The sequence below is a fragment of the Rhinoraja longicauda genome, chromosome 1, assembly GCF_053455715.1.
Source record: "Rhinoraja longicauda isolate Sanriku21f chromosome 1, sRhiLon1.1, whole genome shotgun sequence".
Lineage (NCBI taxonomy): Eukaryota > Metazoa > Chordata > Chondrichthyes > Rajiformes > Arhynchobatidae > Rhinoraja > Rhinoraja longicauda.
Window position 1 is genome coordinate 38,988,862 of NC_135953.1, and position 16,014 is coordinate 39,004,875.

The following is a 16,014-nucleotide window of genomic DNA, read 5'->3' on the forward strand; positions in this document are numbered from 1 at the left end:
TAGTCAGGATCGAACCTGAGTCTCCGACGCTACATTCGCAGTAAGGCAGCAACTCTACCGCTGCACCATCGTGCCACCCAATGAAGGGTGCTGCCCTGAAACATCGTATTCATGCTCTTCGGAGTTGCTGTCTGACCTGCTGAGGTAATCCTGCACTTTGTGTCCTTGTTTTACTTATCTTTAACAGATGTATTCTCTAAATTATTTAAAGATGTGTCTATGTCATTGGATTGAATGCTTCTATGCTTGACACACAAATCCATGTGCATAAATATTCAAATACTTGATACCCGCTGGTTACTAAAGATTTGTTTTCATCCCCTATTGTGTATCAGCACTGCAGCAAAATAAGATGTGAAATAAGCTTCCAGACGTCTATGCTATTATTTGCAGATTTTATTTGCTTCAATTTTTCCAGAGTTTGTTACTGTATTTTTTCTTTATTCTCATCGCCATAAACCGTACCATCCTTTCAATTAAACATTAAACACTGAAAGGTTTCGACCCCAGTGTGACTAATGTAATACGAGATTTGGATAATCAGATGTGACACTGCAACCCATTCTTTTGTAGGTACCTAAATCACAAATATGGTTCTGATGAAATCATCCAACGATGGAATAAGAAATATCATGAAGTGTGCAATGCATTGGACATGGTTGGGTTTCTTGAGCAGGTAAATCAGCTATATTTCCACAAATTTTAATACTCATTTTTAATTGAAAATATAAATATTCTGGGGATCATTATATTTAGTTGTATCCAATTGTGGTGCTCTTTGCTGCAAATAATTTCTTGAAATGTTTTTATTGTTGATCTTTATCTTGCAACAATTTGTAATCAATTTGTAATATTTTAAGAATTAAACGAATGTCTCATTTCTCCTCTCTGTAAAGAAGCTTATCTTATTTTACTTTGCTGCCTGTTTGGACAGTATATTGATTGCTATTGCTTAATAGGTTATTTTGCATGCCTTGAAGTGCTCCATGGTATAAGTTAGTTTATTGTCTTTTGTTGAAATTGGAAGCTTATTTGTTCCTATTTTGGCAAGCTTGAAAATGACACTTCGTTAGTCTATGCATTAAAGTTGTCAAGTTTATACACATTTTTCTCATTCCTACATTGTATTGGAGGGGATGTTTTTGGTTGGGTGTAGTGAGGGTTGGGATCTCGATTGGGGAGTGGAGAACACCACTTGGTCTGATGTCAACTTTTTGTATTCCAATAACTTTCCAAAGCAATAACTTGACCTTTGTCAAATGTTGACTGGCCAAATATTCGTTGGGCTAGTCCATTTGCCTCTAGGATAGAATTCTAAAGAATCGCCATATTTTGGCTGCAGTAATTTGTTCTCACCTATGTCCTGGGTGCCCGTGCCATAATTTGACGTTGTTATGCCTGTTCCAGATACTCCAGCCAGCAGATCTCCCAGGCCCCCTTCAGCACCAATGCTTTCAATCTTTAACCTTTTAAAATGTTTCTACTAAAATCAAAGCCTTCATTTTTCACATTTTGTTCCAGGCACTGATAGCCTAATAAAAATAATCTGTGCCAAAATCAATTGGCATTGTTTGATAGGACCATTTAACAGTTTATTGGTTTGTGGCAGTAGAACATGTTAATCCTATATTATTTAATCGTTTAAAAATATTCAATGCATTGTTTGCCTTTATTTGTAGGAGCAGGTTGACATGATGACAATACTAGCAGGAATTCTGTCACTGGGCAATATCCTTTTCAAGCCTCAAGACACTGGAATTCTTAAAGTGACGGATCAATCAAAGGGATGGCTGAAAGCTGCTGCAGTATGTATATACCTTCAATATGTAGTTCAAATAAACTAAAGAAGCTGAAGGCATGTCAAGTAATCATTGCTGAATACAAGAGTGGTTTTTTGTTTCTATAGATGCACTTTATATAATAATGGCCCCAATTTTTTTCAGAAAATGGTCATATGTGCTTCCAGTATTGAAATCGAACATCTTGTACCATTGTTCGATGTACCTTATAAGTACTGTCAGACTCAGAAAATGTATGTCCAAAAATATAACTTTTTTTTTTTGCAAGGCAGAGAACGTTGATATTTTAAATGAGCTTATCTCTCCTGTCTAATCATTATCACAATATAGACCCACATGAATGCTGAGGAAATGTTATGTTCTTGCATAAAGTACCACTTTGCTGCCCATTTTATTTTTAGAAAACGTCAGTGAGACATTCTGAAGTCATTAGTATGCACACTTAATGAACAATATAACTTGCTGTAGAAACAAGGATCTGCAGATACTGGTTTACAAACGAAGGCACAAAGTGCTGAGTTACTCCAGCACTATGTCTTCCAATAAAACTTCCTGTTGAGTGTTATCCAGCATTTTCTACATTTTTCATATTTCCAGCATCTGCAGTGTTTTTAAAGCACACCTAGTCTAGGAAACAACTTTCTGATCTCCTTCCACATTTTGTTGTTAAATTTCTTTTTGAAGGTTTGTGTCTGGATTTTAACTTAAAGAAATTTACGTGCCAGACCTTCTTGGATTCTACACCAATTTCAACCAATGATCTCTTGGTTCAATAAATTTTAAGCATGAGTTTGACCCACTGTGGGAGGGAGGGAGGGGAGTGGGGCTAGGAATGCACATTTCTGGATTTGCTGATTGGTGCTATTATGGCATTTGACTCGACTGCTTCTGTTCAATTGCAGAATTCTAAAATGGTTGAAAAAGACTTGGTCGCCTGTCCTCAAATTGCATACTGGTCTGCAGAGATGTTCTTTATGCTGACCAGAAATTGGTCACGCAATGTCTATGCTGAGTTTATCTCAACAGCACATATTGAGAGTTTCCTGAACTATTCTGATTAAGGTTTTGATCATTTAATTTGCAGTTGGGTAACACGAAAGAAAGAGATTATGTTTGGTTCCATTCAGTTCCATTAAAATTCGCAGAGTATATTTAAATTTTAGACCATTGTCAGTATCAACCTCTTCAAATAAGCTAGGACATGCACATATAGACCAATATTTCTGTAATAGGTTTAATAGGGAGTAAATGAGACAATGCATTTCAATTCACTTGGTGTGGTGACTGATCAATAACAGGAAATTGCCACTGTTTCTTCACAAAAGATTACTGGCCAGAATCTTTCCTCTCGAGTAGTAGAATCTCATTTGATACAGCTCTTCTCACATTGTGAAGTGTGTGAAGTGACGTTGTGAAGTGTATGAAACAGTTTCCTTTCCATGCTGTGCACAGATTGAATTATGTCCATCCATTCAATGCTATTTCATAGCATTTGGCATTTTTGAGTCTTGACTGTGTGACTTCAGATGCTGTGATAGGAAAGTAAACTTCGACTGCACTTTATATATAAATACACCTGCACACCACAGGGCTGTGTTTTGAGCCCCATGCTCTACTCCCTCTTCACACACGACTGTGTTCCTGCATTCGACACCAACACCATTGTCAAGTTTTCAGACGACTCAACGGTGATCGGGCTGATCACCAACGGTGATGAAACACACTACAGAGCGGAGGTGCAGAACCTGGCGGACTGGTGCTCAGATAACAACCTGTCCCTAAACACCTCCAAGACCAAGGAGCTGATCATCAACTTCCATAGGTCACACAACGGGGAATACGCTCCGATCTTTATCAACGGGGACAGTGTGGAGAGAGTGTCCAGCTTCAAGTTTCTGGGCACTCTTTGGAGGACCTAACATGGTCCAATAACACTGCTGTGCTGGTCAAGAAGGCACAGCAATGACTGTTCTACCTAAGAACACTGAAGAAGTCTGATCTACCCCAACAGCTGCTGACGACATTCTACCGCTGCACCATAGAGAGCATCCTAACGCATGGCATCCCTGTGTGGTATCTCAGCTGCACGGAGGCAGAGAGGAGAGCTCTTCAGCAGGTAGTCTATGGAGCTCCGAAGATCATCGGAACACAGCTACCAGCCTTGGAGGGCATCTACAACACACGATGCCTCAGAAAAGCCACCAGCATTCACAAAGACTCCTCACACCCCTGCAATAGTCTGTTCGAACTTCTACCATTTGGCAGATGATACAAGGTCTTCTACGCCCGCACCTCCAGACTCAGGAACAGCTTCATCCCCAGGGCCATAGCTGCTATGAACCGGTCCTGCTGAGTCAGATGGTCACATCGCACAGCGAACCGGCACAGACGTAATTGCACTTTATTCTGTTTTAAAACAGTTTCTAATTTTGTTTCACTGGGTGGTCTAAATTTATACTGATTTGCTAATTAATTTATTGCATCATATGGAAGTTGCATTCCCAATCTTGTTGTACCCCTGTACAATGACAATAAAGATGTTGTATTGTATAACATTTTCACTTCTAATATCAGAGTTCAGATGTTTAAGTGGCAACGGGGTATATGTATACAGCGGGGCCCTGTCGTAATGGTGGTTTGGGTCATGGAAATCAGCCCCAACAGGATTAACAAATCGCTACCAAAAAGTTTGAGACGCAGAAGAAATGCACTCTTTCATGGAATATGTTTATAAAAAACAATGAATGCAGTCGGTTAGCTAACAGTAGAAGACAATTTAAGACGTTTACTTTAGAAACTGACATGGCAGTCTCTTCTATTGATACTTATACAATGAAAATGTATCAAACAATATAACACCCAATACCAGTTAATTAATACAAGAACCCTTTCTCATCTGCCGACAATACAATCGGAATTCCCTTGCCTATAGATTGCTCACTTGTAGGAGTATTACGGTTGAAAGAAAAACTTCCTGTAAGAACTCGTCTCCACTTGTAACACAGGCTTCAATAGGTGGGAAAAATAGATTTGTTACTGAAAATTTTGATACAAATAATTTGCAAGAAACACAATCCCTCCCCAACGCAGGGGTGGTTTGTACTCACAATGCACAAAATAGGAGAGAATAGGCTTTTGAGTGCATGTTGACGCTTAGCAAAGCAATCCCTCACCTGAGCTTCACTTTCCCCCTTTTTATTGCCCTGTAATATTCTCATTCACATGCCTGTCATTTTCCATTTTGATTCTGTTTTATTTTGCCATATGCAGCATACATTAAGGGGTAATCTTCAGAGGCTAATTAACCTACCTGTCTGTATTGGATTACCTGAGGAAACTGAAACATCCAGGGGAAACTAGTACAATTGCAAAGAGAACATGCAAATTCGACACGAACAACACCTGAGGTCAGAATTGAACCTAGGTTGCTTGAGCTGTGGGGCCACACCACTGTGTTGGCCCATTTGCATTGGGCTAGGGACTCCCATGCTACATGGTTATATTGCATTAGCAGGATTTCTCATCCTCTATGCTGCCATAGTCCATGTTGTTGATTTGGAACCAAATGTCATAAGTCGTGACTAAAGGACCTGCCAAGTACAAATTGATGGGATTCCTTGAATGCAAACTTGGAACTATTCCAAGTGTTTCGATTTCAAATGTATATAATTAAACTCATTAAGTGTGAGAATGACACCATCACTTCAACTTGCACATAATATTTCCATAAATAAGATGAGTTTCAGATGCTAATCTTCCTTTTCATTCATCATGTGCACTTTATTCCTTTTTGCTCCATATTAATTTCACATTTCAAACAATGATGCAAAGGTGTGAGCATAATTGTAAAAACTAGACAGAATTGCACACTGTACAGCACCATTCCCCCCTCCCCCCTCCCAGTATCTTCTGCCTGAACAACCTCTGCCCATGCTTGGAGGCTTTAGTGCTTCGGTGACGGTCATTATCCATCTCCTTCATGTCTTGGGTAGCAATCTTCAAACTAAGGTACTTAGGAGAACTACCACCTGTTGTAACAATATAAACTTGCTTCACTCGACTTTTAGTTTGTGCTCATGTAATCTGAATGTTTCCTTCAAATTCAAAAGTTTTCTTCTTGTATACACATGGCAAATAATAGACTAACTTGATTATACAGGCAATGATGCATCCTGTGCAAGATTATCCATCAATATCTGGAAAATTTGGGTGTAGGCATAACGCCACAGGGTAATTTTGTTATGATTAGAGCTCTGTGTATTTTGGTTGGGAGCTGTCGACTATCCTTTTTGGCATTCAAATGTGCTTGGCATGGGAGAGGTCCAGCTTTGTGAATCATTTACAACCTACAAATTTTGTATTTGAATCTTGAAACCGGTACCAGAAACTCTGCTGAAAGTGTGCTTGATGGTTCAGCATGACTGTGCAATTGTCTGGAGATATGTTTTGTGGAGGAAGGAATGGCAGAAGATAATTCCTCAGTGTAAAAGTATCTTTTTACATTGAAGGTAGACACAAAATGCTGGTGTAACTCAGCGGGACAGGCAGCATCTCTGGAGAGAAGGAATGGATGATGTTTCAAGTGCAACATTTGGCATAACAGCTCTATAGATTTGGCAGCTTACTGCAAAGGACCAAGTTTATATAACAGTTTCTGATACATTTGGTGCACTACACTTATATTTGCTCTTTCCTGACGCCATGGCAAAGACAAGAAAGGTCAGATATATGCAACAAACATTCAGTGACCGTGACTTGATTGCACCAGATATGCATTTTTTAAACTTCATATTGGATACAACCCTTGAAGCTTTTGTATCCATGTTGTGTTTAACCACTTATTTTGGATAAGTATTGTCATTGCAATATTTATGTAGTAAAATAACCTCTTACTCTTTCTGACACAAACCAAATTGCACTTGTATGAACTTCTGACTTAGTAAAATATTTCCAGGTATTTCACGAAGGCAAGATCAAAATTTGACATTAACTGCATGAGATTGGAAGGTTACTGTAAGTTTGGTCGGAGCAATGTGACTTGTAAAGGAGATGGTTAAAGAGGGGGAGAAATTCAAGGAGGGGATGTGAATCTGATCTTCGAGTGATAGTCAGGAATGTCAGAGACAAGCCGGAAGCTACCAGGAAGAACACCCAGGACTCGTGGTCAGTCAGAAACATGGAGTGTCAATGCCATGGAAATAAATTGAAATACTCAGGAAGCCAAGCAGCATCTGTGGAGAGTGGATGAAACTGAATTAATGGTACCGGTTGAAGGAATTGTATTGGATATTGAACTGTTCAGACTCAACTGAGATAATTAAGCCTTCAAAGTAGTGGAATTATAAATTGTTCTAAGAAACTATAAAGACAAGGAATTAAAATTCTGCTTCCAAAGGAAGAGCAACAGAACAGGAGGAATAGTAGACAAAATGTATAGGAAAGAACTGCAGATGCTGGTTTACACCAAAGATAGACACAAAATGCTGGAGTAACTTGGCCAGCAGCATCTCTGGAGAAAAGGAATGGTCGAGATCCTTCTTCGGACTGTTACCCATTCCTTCTCTCCAGGGAAGCTGCCCGTTGAGTTACTCCAGCATTTTGTGCTTCCTACATATTTCATCTGCGCCCCTGCGGAATCTCCTCAAGGTATGCCTACTTTGAAGTTCCCCTCTCTCTGAGAACTCTGCAACATCTTCTCTCGTTGCTACCCCTCTGATTCCTCCAGCTCTACGACCACATTTTATAAATGTTGATTTCTCTAACTTCAAGTAACCCATTGTTTTCCCTCTCTCTCCGTCCCTCCCCAATCTTAGTTCTCCGACTGGTTTTACTGTCCTCCTGATTATATATTACTGATTATATGCTGCGTTGTCACTGTCCGTTCAGGTATCAATGAACCATTTTACATTTCCTTTTCACCATCTGCTTTTGTCATTTTCACACCTTACCTGTCTATATCTCTAGACTCTCTCTACCCTGACTCTCAGTCTGAAGAAGTGTCTCGACCCGAAGCATCACCCATTCCTTCTCTCCAGAGATGCTGCCTGTCCCGCTGAGTTACTCCAGCATTTTGTGTCTATCTTTGGAGGAATAGTAGAGATTTATTGTTGCCAGAACAGCTTGGGTTTTCAAGAGTGTTTTATTGACCAAGTGGACCCGTTGGGCCCAAACCTCTCCTGCATTGGTGCAGCACCCTCTCCTACCCCCCTCCTCCCCTCCCCACTTCCCCTTCCCCCTCAACCCCCCCTTATCCACCCTCCCTCCCCCCCCCACCTCCCTCCCTCCTCCCTCCCTAGGAGATAGATTCAAACTTTAAAATGTGAATAACTAAAAATATAACATCGATTTCAATAAAACGACATGCTTTACCATTAAAGCGACAACGGTGCGTAAGGTGGGCCTAAAATTGTCACGCTATCGTGTACCGTTTTGGCTGTAGTTCGATCACAAATAAACAAACAAACGAGAGTTTTAGTATATAGATGTACTGAAACTGAACAATGAAATCCTTACTTTTGGCAGCACAACAGATATGTACACATAGTACTGGCATTTGAACGATGCCCACTTCATGGCACTGTTCAAATGTTCCACCCAACAGTGTGACATTGCAGGCCAGTATACAACATTGCACCTCCTGTAGAAATCTTTATATTACAATTTTTAAAAAATAGTTTAGATGGTGAAGAAATGTAGATGCAAGGAACTGCAGATGTTGGTCTACAAAAAAGACACAAAGTGCTGGAGTAACACAAGGGGTCAGGCAGCATCCCTGGCGAACATGGACAGATGATGTTTTGGGTTGGGACCCTTCTTCAAACTGATTGAGGTGGGGGGGAGGGGTTGTCCAACCATGTGTCTATCAAAAGTCCCACTCACCTGCATCTATCTGTTACCAGGTTTTGTTTTGCTCCCCCTCTCGTCCAGTTTTCTCTCTTCCCCACCCCCTCACAACCATAATCCATCTGAGAGCATCCTGATACAGAACATCGCTTATCTCTGTACTCCAGAAATGCGGCCTGACCCTCTGAGTTACTCCAGCACTTTGTCTTTTAGCAGAATAAATGTTGTTTACTTTATATTAATTTTTAAAGTGATAGTTGACAACTGAGTGATGAGATTCTAACGCTGCCGTGAAATTATTTTACTTGCATTGGCTGCCCTAGACTATATTAATTATCATTCATTTTAATAGAGTCAGTTTGGTGTTGAGCAAGAAGAGCTTTTAAAATGTTTGATTTGTACGATGGCAGTAACTCGGGGAGAATCCTTTCAACGATACCACACCAAACAGCAAGCTGAAGGTAGGAACAATTTGGTTTATCTATTGGTCATTGACAGGCTTATTCTTAGCACCTCAAGATCAATGCAGATGGATTGGACAAAACCCTGTATATGCTTGTGATTTGAAATTAAACAGAAATGCTCGAGCAGTTTATTTTTTGCTCAGGATTTTAGCATTTGTAGTTTTGTGTGTCTCATGCTCTAAATTAATTGATTTCCCTAGAGCTGAGGGTTGACTTGATAAGTGGTGAGTGGAAGACAGAAGCTAGATAGTAAGAATCCTTTTCTGCTGGGGATGTGACTAAGACAAGAGGGCATAGGTTCAAGGTGAGAAGTGGTAGGTTTAGAGGCTACTGAGGGAGAATTTTTCCACAGAGGGTGGGTAGAATCTGGAATGCATTGGCTGAGGAGGTAGTGGAGATCGGTACTCCCACAACATTTAAGTATCTAGGTAAACACTTGAATCGCCATGGCATAGAAGGCGATGGACCAAAAAAATCTAAAGGGGATTAGTGTTGATTGGTATCATAGTTAGTGTGGGTGTAATGGGCCAATGGGCCTGTTTCTGTGCTCTACAATTCTACTGGCCCTATGATTCAATTGGATAAAGCTTTGTTTAAATTTAACAGAGTTCACCCCACCATTCCTATCCAATATTTTGTAATCATGTTCAAGAATTAATTATAATTTTTTAATGTTGCTTTAATTTTTCTCTGGGTTATTTGCAGGAGTTTCCTAAAGGCTAGTTTTTAATTACAGGTACACTGAAGAATTGTCAACTTAATTTGTAGTTTATGTTTGGAGGATATGGAAGGGGCAAGTTACTTTGAGAAGAGCCAAGAAAATGATAGTTGTTCCACTAAAGTATGAGCATATTATTATATTTTTTGCAAGGTGCCTGTGTCGTCATATTAGTCATTGATGTTGTGATAGGTTTATAGAAGTTAGAATCAAGACTAGTGCTTCTTGGACATAATGTAGTTGCTTTCCCAGTCATTTTACAGTGAAGGATACATGGAACAAAATAAGCTGAGATTGAATATGCAGGCAATAACAAATGCGAGGTGAAAGTCATGATCAATGGGTGTTTAGTAATGAATGATTCCTGTTGATGCATGTGTGATTGAGGATTGAAGTGCAATTCATGACTGGGGTTGAATGAGTTGTATTTGTTCCTGCATTACCTTTCTAATTTTGTGTAAATGTTATAGATGCCAGAGATTCTATTGCCAAGGTTGCTTATGGCAGAGTATTTGGATGGATAGTCAGCAAAATCAACCAACTTCTGGCTCCAAAAGAGGAAATGGATATGGTTGAACTATTGGAGATAGGTATGTAACACAAATACTTCATGTATCAAAATCATGTGAGTTAAACTCCACAAAGGTTCTCTATTCTAATACTGGTACACCCAGAATAATGGTTGTTCTCAAAGTGAAATGATTGTGGTTGAATGAGTTGTATTGCACAATCGAGAATAAATTCTGTGCCTTTAAGTGAAATACTCTAAAAGTTGCCATTTTGAATATTGGCTGTGTTGAATATGGCAGGCATACGTTATTGTTTTATTTGATTTTTCCACCTGTTGTAAATGTCGTCTTGCATTCAAATAAAGTAATTATAAACAGCATTCTTGATTACAATCTTAATTTTTTAGGTATATTAGACATTTTCGGATTTGAAAATTTTGCAGTTAACCGATATGAACAAATGTGTATCAATTTGGCAAATGAACAACTTCAGTATTTCTTCAACCATGTAAGTAAACCTGTAATTTAAGAATATATTGCTAGTCTAGGTGTTGGGTTTTAAGTAATATTTTTGACAAATAGTCCTTTTCAGCTGATTACTTACACATGTTACATCGTCCTTTAACTGTGCACTGTGAATTGCTTGACTATATTCATGTATAGTATTTTCTCTGACTGGATAGCACGCAATAAAAAAGCTTTTCACTGTACCTGTGCACACGTGACAAGAACTAAAACTAAATTAAACTCAGTTCTATTTACTGTTGTCAAGGTTTAAAATTAAAATCATAAATTAAATGCATTTTTTCTGCAGCATATATTTTTAATGCAGCAAGACGAGTACAGACAAGAAGGAATTGAATGGGAGCTAATTACCTTTAAGGACAACAAGCCAATTCTGGTAAAGATAAGAGTATTCATTTCTGTCTAGCTTTTTTAGGTCACTGACACGTCGCCAGTTTGTTCAAGCTTACATTTTCTCTTTACAGAATCTGTTCTTAGCAAAGCCATTAGGAGTTTTTTCCCTACTGGATGAACAAACTGCATTTCCACAGGTGAGGAGCTGAGTTTTGAAGAAAACTGATTGTGGCTTGTAAAATGAAAGTGGTTATTCATAAGTAAAATGTAGCAAGCTCTTTCTAAAGGAGCTGAATAATTGAATACCTAATCCCAAGATAGATAGATAATTTCCCTGTAGGGGAGTGGAAGGCCATTGGGAACAGGCCAGAAAATAATTTAGCATCAGCAGGCAGAAGCTGTGGAGAGAGAACAGCAGAGGTAACTTTTCAGGCCAATGACTTTTCATCAGAACTTGCCGATGAAGGGCATTAAACTAAAACAATCAATCTGTTTTATTATCTATATTATTGCCTCATCTGTTGGGTATTTCCAACCGTCTCTATTTCTACCGTTATTCAAATTGTCCATTTATTCCAGCTTTAGGGTTTGTAAATTTTGAACAAATATACATTTGTCATGGCAATGTAAGATCCAAGTGAGAGAGCCCTTTCCAATTTCACTACTTCCATTAGACATAGGAGCAGAATTAGGCCATCAAGTCTATTTCCGCCATTCGATCATGGTTGGTCTATTTTTCCCTCTCAACCCCATTCTGCTGCATTCTCCCCGTAACCTTTGACGTCCTTACTAATCAAGAATCTATCGATCTCTGCTGTAAAAATACCCAATGACTTGGTCTCCACAGCCGTCTGTGGCATTGAATTCCACAAATTCCCCACCCTCTGACTAACGAAATCCCTCCTTATTTCCATTCCAAAGGTACATTACTTTATTCTGAGGTTGTGCCTTCTGGTCTGAGACTCGCCCACTGCTGAAAATATCCTCTCCACATTCACTCCATCTAGGTCCACGTTCTCCTTTAATTAGCAGGTCATACAGCAACAAAACAAGTCCTTAACTCTACCACATACACACTGCCCTCTATTTTACACAAATCTAACATTCATGATCATACTGTGATATAAGATTCTCTGTACTGGCCTTGATCTTAAAAAGTTATATTGCTGAGATGCTAGCTCACTTTGTTCTCTTTTACCATGAGTGTGGAGGGGTATCCACAATGCTAAACCTGGAACTTTCTTGGTTTTCATAAAATGTGAAAGATACATCCTCTGGATGCGCTGGGACGCATCCTCAGTGATGTGATCTGGGGTCATGGGGTGTTTCGGGTCTCACAACATCAGACACCCTTGCCCAGGCGACCCAAACTGGGTTGATCAGGCCCCGACTTGCGTCCCAGCAGCAACCGCCCACGGATCAGCCCTCTTAATAACTACTCTGCATGGGGTTGGGACTCTCTGGTGCGTGGAGGGACTGGGCTCTGTGGGGTGAGTCCTGGCCGGGCTCCTCCTGCGTCTCATCAGGTTCAAGGCCTGTGCACTGCACCTCTTTCTCCTCCGAGCATTTCATTCTTGCCTGATGGCACAAGGCCTTTCCGTAGCTTATAGGGTTTCTTTCTCACGAAAGACACAGACTGGGGTGCCAACCCATCCTGTCCCGGGTGCCGTCAACTGTCTCTCCAGTAGTCACCAAACCATATAAGAATAAAGACATGCAAAAAAAGATGAAAGTCATACTTGAAGAAAACCACTTATCAGAGAATTTATGCTGAACTGGAAGCTAACAGCTTAGCAGCTTTCCAATTGCATTTCACAATGGATTGTACCATAAAGAATTGCCAAAATGCAGCTGTAATTATAAAGGGGAAATAGAAATAATAGTATATGGCCCCTCTAGCTTTGTTCACCATTCAATAAGATCACAACTGATTGGAATCTTGGATTTGCATCTATTTTCCGGCCTGTTCCCGATGACCTTCCACTCCCCTACAGAGAAATTATCTATCTAACAGGTCCACCATAGACCCAAAGGCTATGACTTGCACTAATCGTCTTCTCAATCTTCCAAGCTACTACACTGCACTTCACCTTAAAGCTTCATGTCAGAATGGAGGTATCCTATTTAGTTGAAGACCCAAACTCTCATACACTGGATTAGTATAGATTTGAACAGATTTTGTTTTAAACTTTTGTCTCCACCCCAGAACCAAGAGTTAGATAATCAGTTTAGAGTACAATCCTAAATCATCAGGTTACTATTCTGATTTAGAAGTCATTGTTGACACATTCACTAGAGAGTATATGGGGAGGTGTCTTCAACTTAATATCTATCCCCTGACAACCAAGATCTAGAGAATCCACCTCTTGATGAAAGTAAGCAGATGACTAGAATCAGTACTGCCTTCAGTGCCCTGGTGCAGATTAAGGCCAAGACAGGAAAATTACTAAAAACACATGGAGCCCACAACCAAGCTTGTGATCCATCAAGAAACCTGGTCCTTACTCTCCTTTGGTTTTATGGATTTGGTGTACCTTTCAACTTATTGAATTGTTTTATTCATTCATGCTTTTTCTGGTTAATTTGTTAGCTTTCCATAACTAATTTTTTTAAATAACAATATATGTATGGAGGCTTGAACGAAGATTTAGAAAACTGGAGACACAATAAACTGCAGATATTGTCATCTTGCAAAGGACACTCAGCAGGTCAGGAGCATCTCTAGAGGACATGAATAGGTGATGTTTTGCATTGAGACTTTCTTCAGACTTCTGTAGTAAACTGTTATTTTGTTTTATAATAAAATAACTGCAGATGCTGGTACAAATCGAAGGTATTTATTCACAAAATGCTGGAGTAACTCAGCAGGTCAGGCAGCATCTCGGGAGAGAAGGAATGGGTGACGTTTTGGGTCGAGACCCGAATCAGTTCCTATATTAATCCAAGGCAAGTTTGCCAACAACAATGAATCATGATAATAGTGATGAAATCAACATGAATGTTTTTTATGTACATTACAGGCCACTGACAAAACTTTTGTGGACAAATTAAACAATGGTTTCAAAGGAAATCCACATTTTAAAATAGGCAGAGGTCACAACCTGGTATTCACTATTGTACACTATGCAGGAAAGGTAAGAGTGTGTTACTTTTATTTCTGTGAAGAGATAGCAGTGAAAATATTTTAATAGGTATTTTTGCTATGATCCAAAGATAAAGCATGTGTTATTATTCTATCATTTTCTTTCACTCTTTAAGCCCTATCTTGAAATTGCTTACCCCAATAAAATCTATTGTTAAAATTACACCAGAGTTTGTTGTATATTACAAGGCTTCCTTCTCTTGTATATTTACCACCATTTGGTCTGGAAAGATTTGATTCTAAGATTCCAGGAATCCCAGTACTCCTGATGTAGCCTAACTAGATCATCATAAAAGGGTCCAAATCCTGATCAGAGCTTTTTAAGTTCAAAGTGAATTATTTAATTTTTATCTATTTTGAAATCCATTCAGCACAGTTTTGCTTATTTAGTTTATAATTATAATATATGCATCTTTTGGCATTGTAATTTACTCTATGCTGTTGGCATTATCATCTACTCTTGTGTCATTAACATCTCTCTATACCATATTTCAGTAATTGATAAATATTGTGACTTGTTAACACCCCAGGCTAGAGCCCCAATGGACATGCCTGTTCATTTTCTTTTACTCTTTCTCCTGCATTCAGACATTTTTTCCAATCAGAATGATTACCTGCAATCTTTTGCATAAGCTTCACCTTTAGATCATGGTATTTCTGATTTTTTTTAAACCCCACCACCTTTTATTTCCTATCTTAAAGAAAATTTTAGATCCAGTGCCTCGCTCAATCTGGATCCTATGCGATCTAACCTACCACACCAGCCTAGAATGTGGCACATTGTCTTAGACCTTGATAAAGTCTGTATTGAACTTGGTAAAGTCTATGTAGACAACATCTGCTGCACTGCCCATATCTCAGAATTCCCCTCCCCCCCCCTCTCAGTAATTTACTCACCATTGATGTAAGGCTCACTGTTCCTAGGCTTTACTTTGCAGCCCATCTTGAATAGAAGCACAATATTAGCCATGCTCCAGTTGTCTGGCACCTCACCCATTGCTATTGAGTCAATGACCATGCAAGTAAGTGCAATCTCTGTCAATGACCATGCAAGTAAGTGCAACTAATTGGTTGTGTCCTGAGAAATATTTATCATGCAGCAATTGCCAGGGAACAGATTACTGAGTTATTGTATCTCCAGTGGGGCTTCTCTATGCACAAATTGGCTGCCACATTGTGACAACTTTACCATTGTGACGACTTGAATAATAGTTCACTAGATGTGGTCATAAGATAACAAATATTGTCGTTTTGCTTCAATGGTTTAATTCCAATAAGAGGGAAGTCCTTTAGAAAAGTTGCCGATTCGGCAAACGACTTGTACAAACAATTGCTACATGAATGATAACATTCAAGAAGTTAGCCTAATATCAGCTGGATATGAGCATCCAGATATGAGCATCACCCAGAGCTTGAGAATTACGCTCATATGACCAATCATCATCATTGGTCCAAAAACGCTCACCAAATCCACCCAAAACTTCATCCTCAACATTGATGGTCTCCCAGTATCCACCTCACCTCACATCCAGAATCTTGGAATCATCTTTGATCAAACCCTCTCCTTCGACAAACACATCAAACACATCACAAAGACAGCCTTCTTCCACCTCAAAAACATTGCCCGTCTCCGTCCATACCTCTCCTCCACAGCTGCAGAAACCCTCATCCACGCCTTCAT

The 16,014-nt window shown here is 39.4% G+C and overlaps 1 protein-coding gene across 1 annotated transcript in view; it reads left to right on the forward strand.

Moving 5' to 3' along the window:
- Positions 1-16,014, forward strand: part of LOC144593624 (myosin-IIIb) — a 109,401-nt gene that overhangs the window by 44,875 nt on the left and 48,512 nt on the right. The window contains exons 7-14 of the mRNA XM_078399932.1: positions 574-676; positions 1,680-1,805; positions 8,995-9,103; positions 10,295-10,414; positions 10,741-10,841; positions 11,148-11,234; positions 11,323-11,388; positions 14,212-14,325. Of these exons, the coding sequence (XP_078256058.1) occupies positions 574-676; positions 1,680-1,805; positions 8,995-9,103; positions 10,295-10,414; positions 10,741-10,841; positions 11,148-11,234; positions 11,323-11,388; positions 14,212-14,325 (826 nt within the window). The remainder of the gene's footprint in view (positions 1-573; positions 677-1,679; positions 1,806-8,994; positions 9,104-10,294; positions 10,415-10,740; positions 10,842-11,147; positions 11,235-11,322; positions 11,389-14,211; positions 14,326-16,014) is intronic.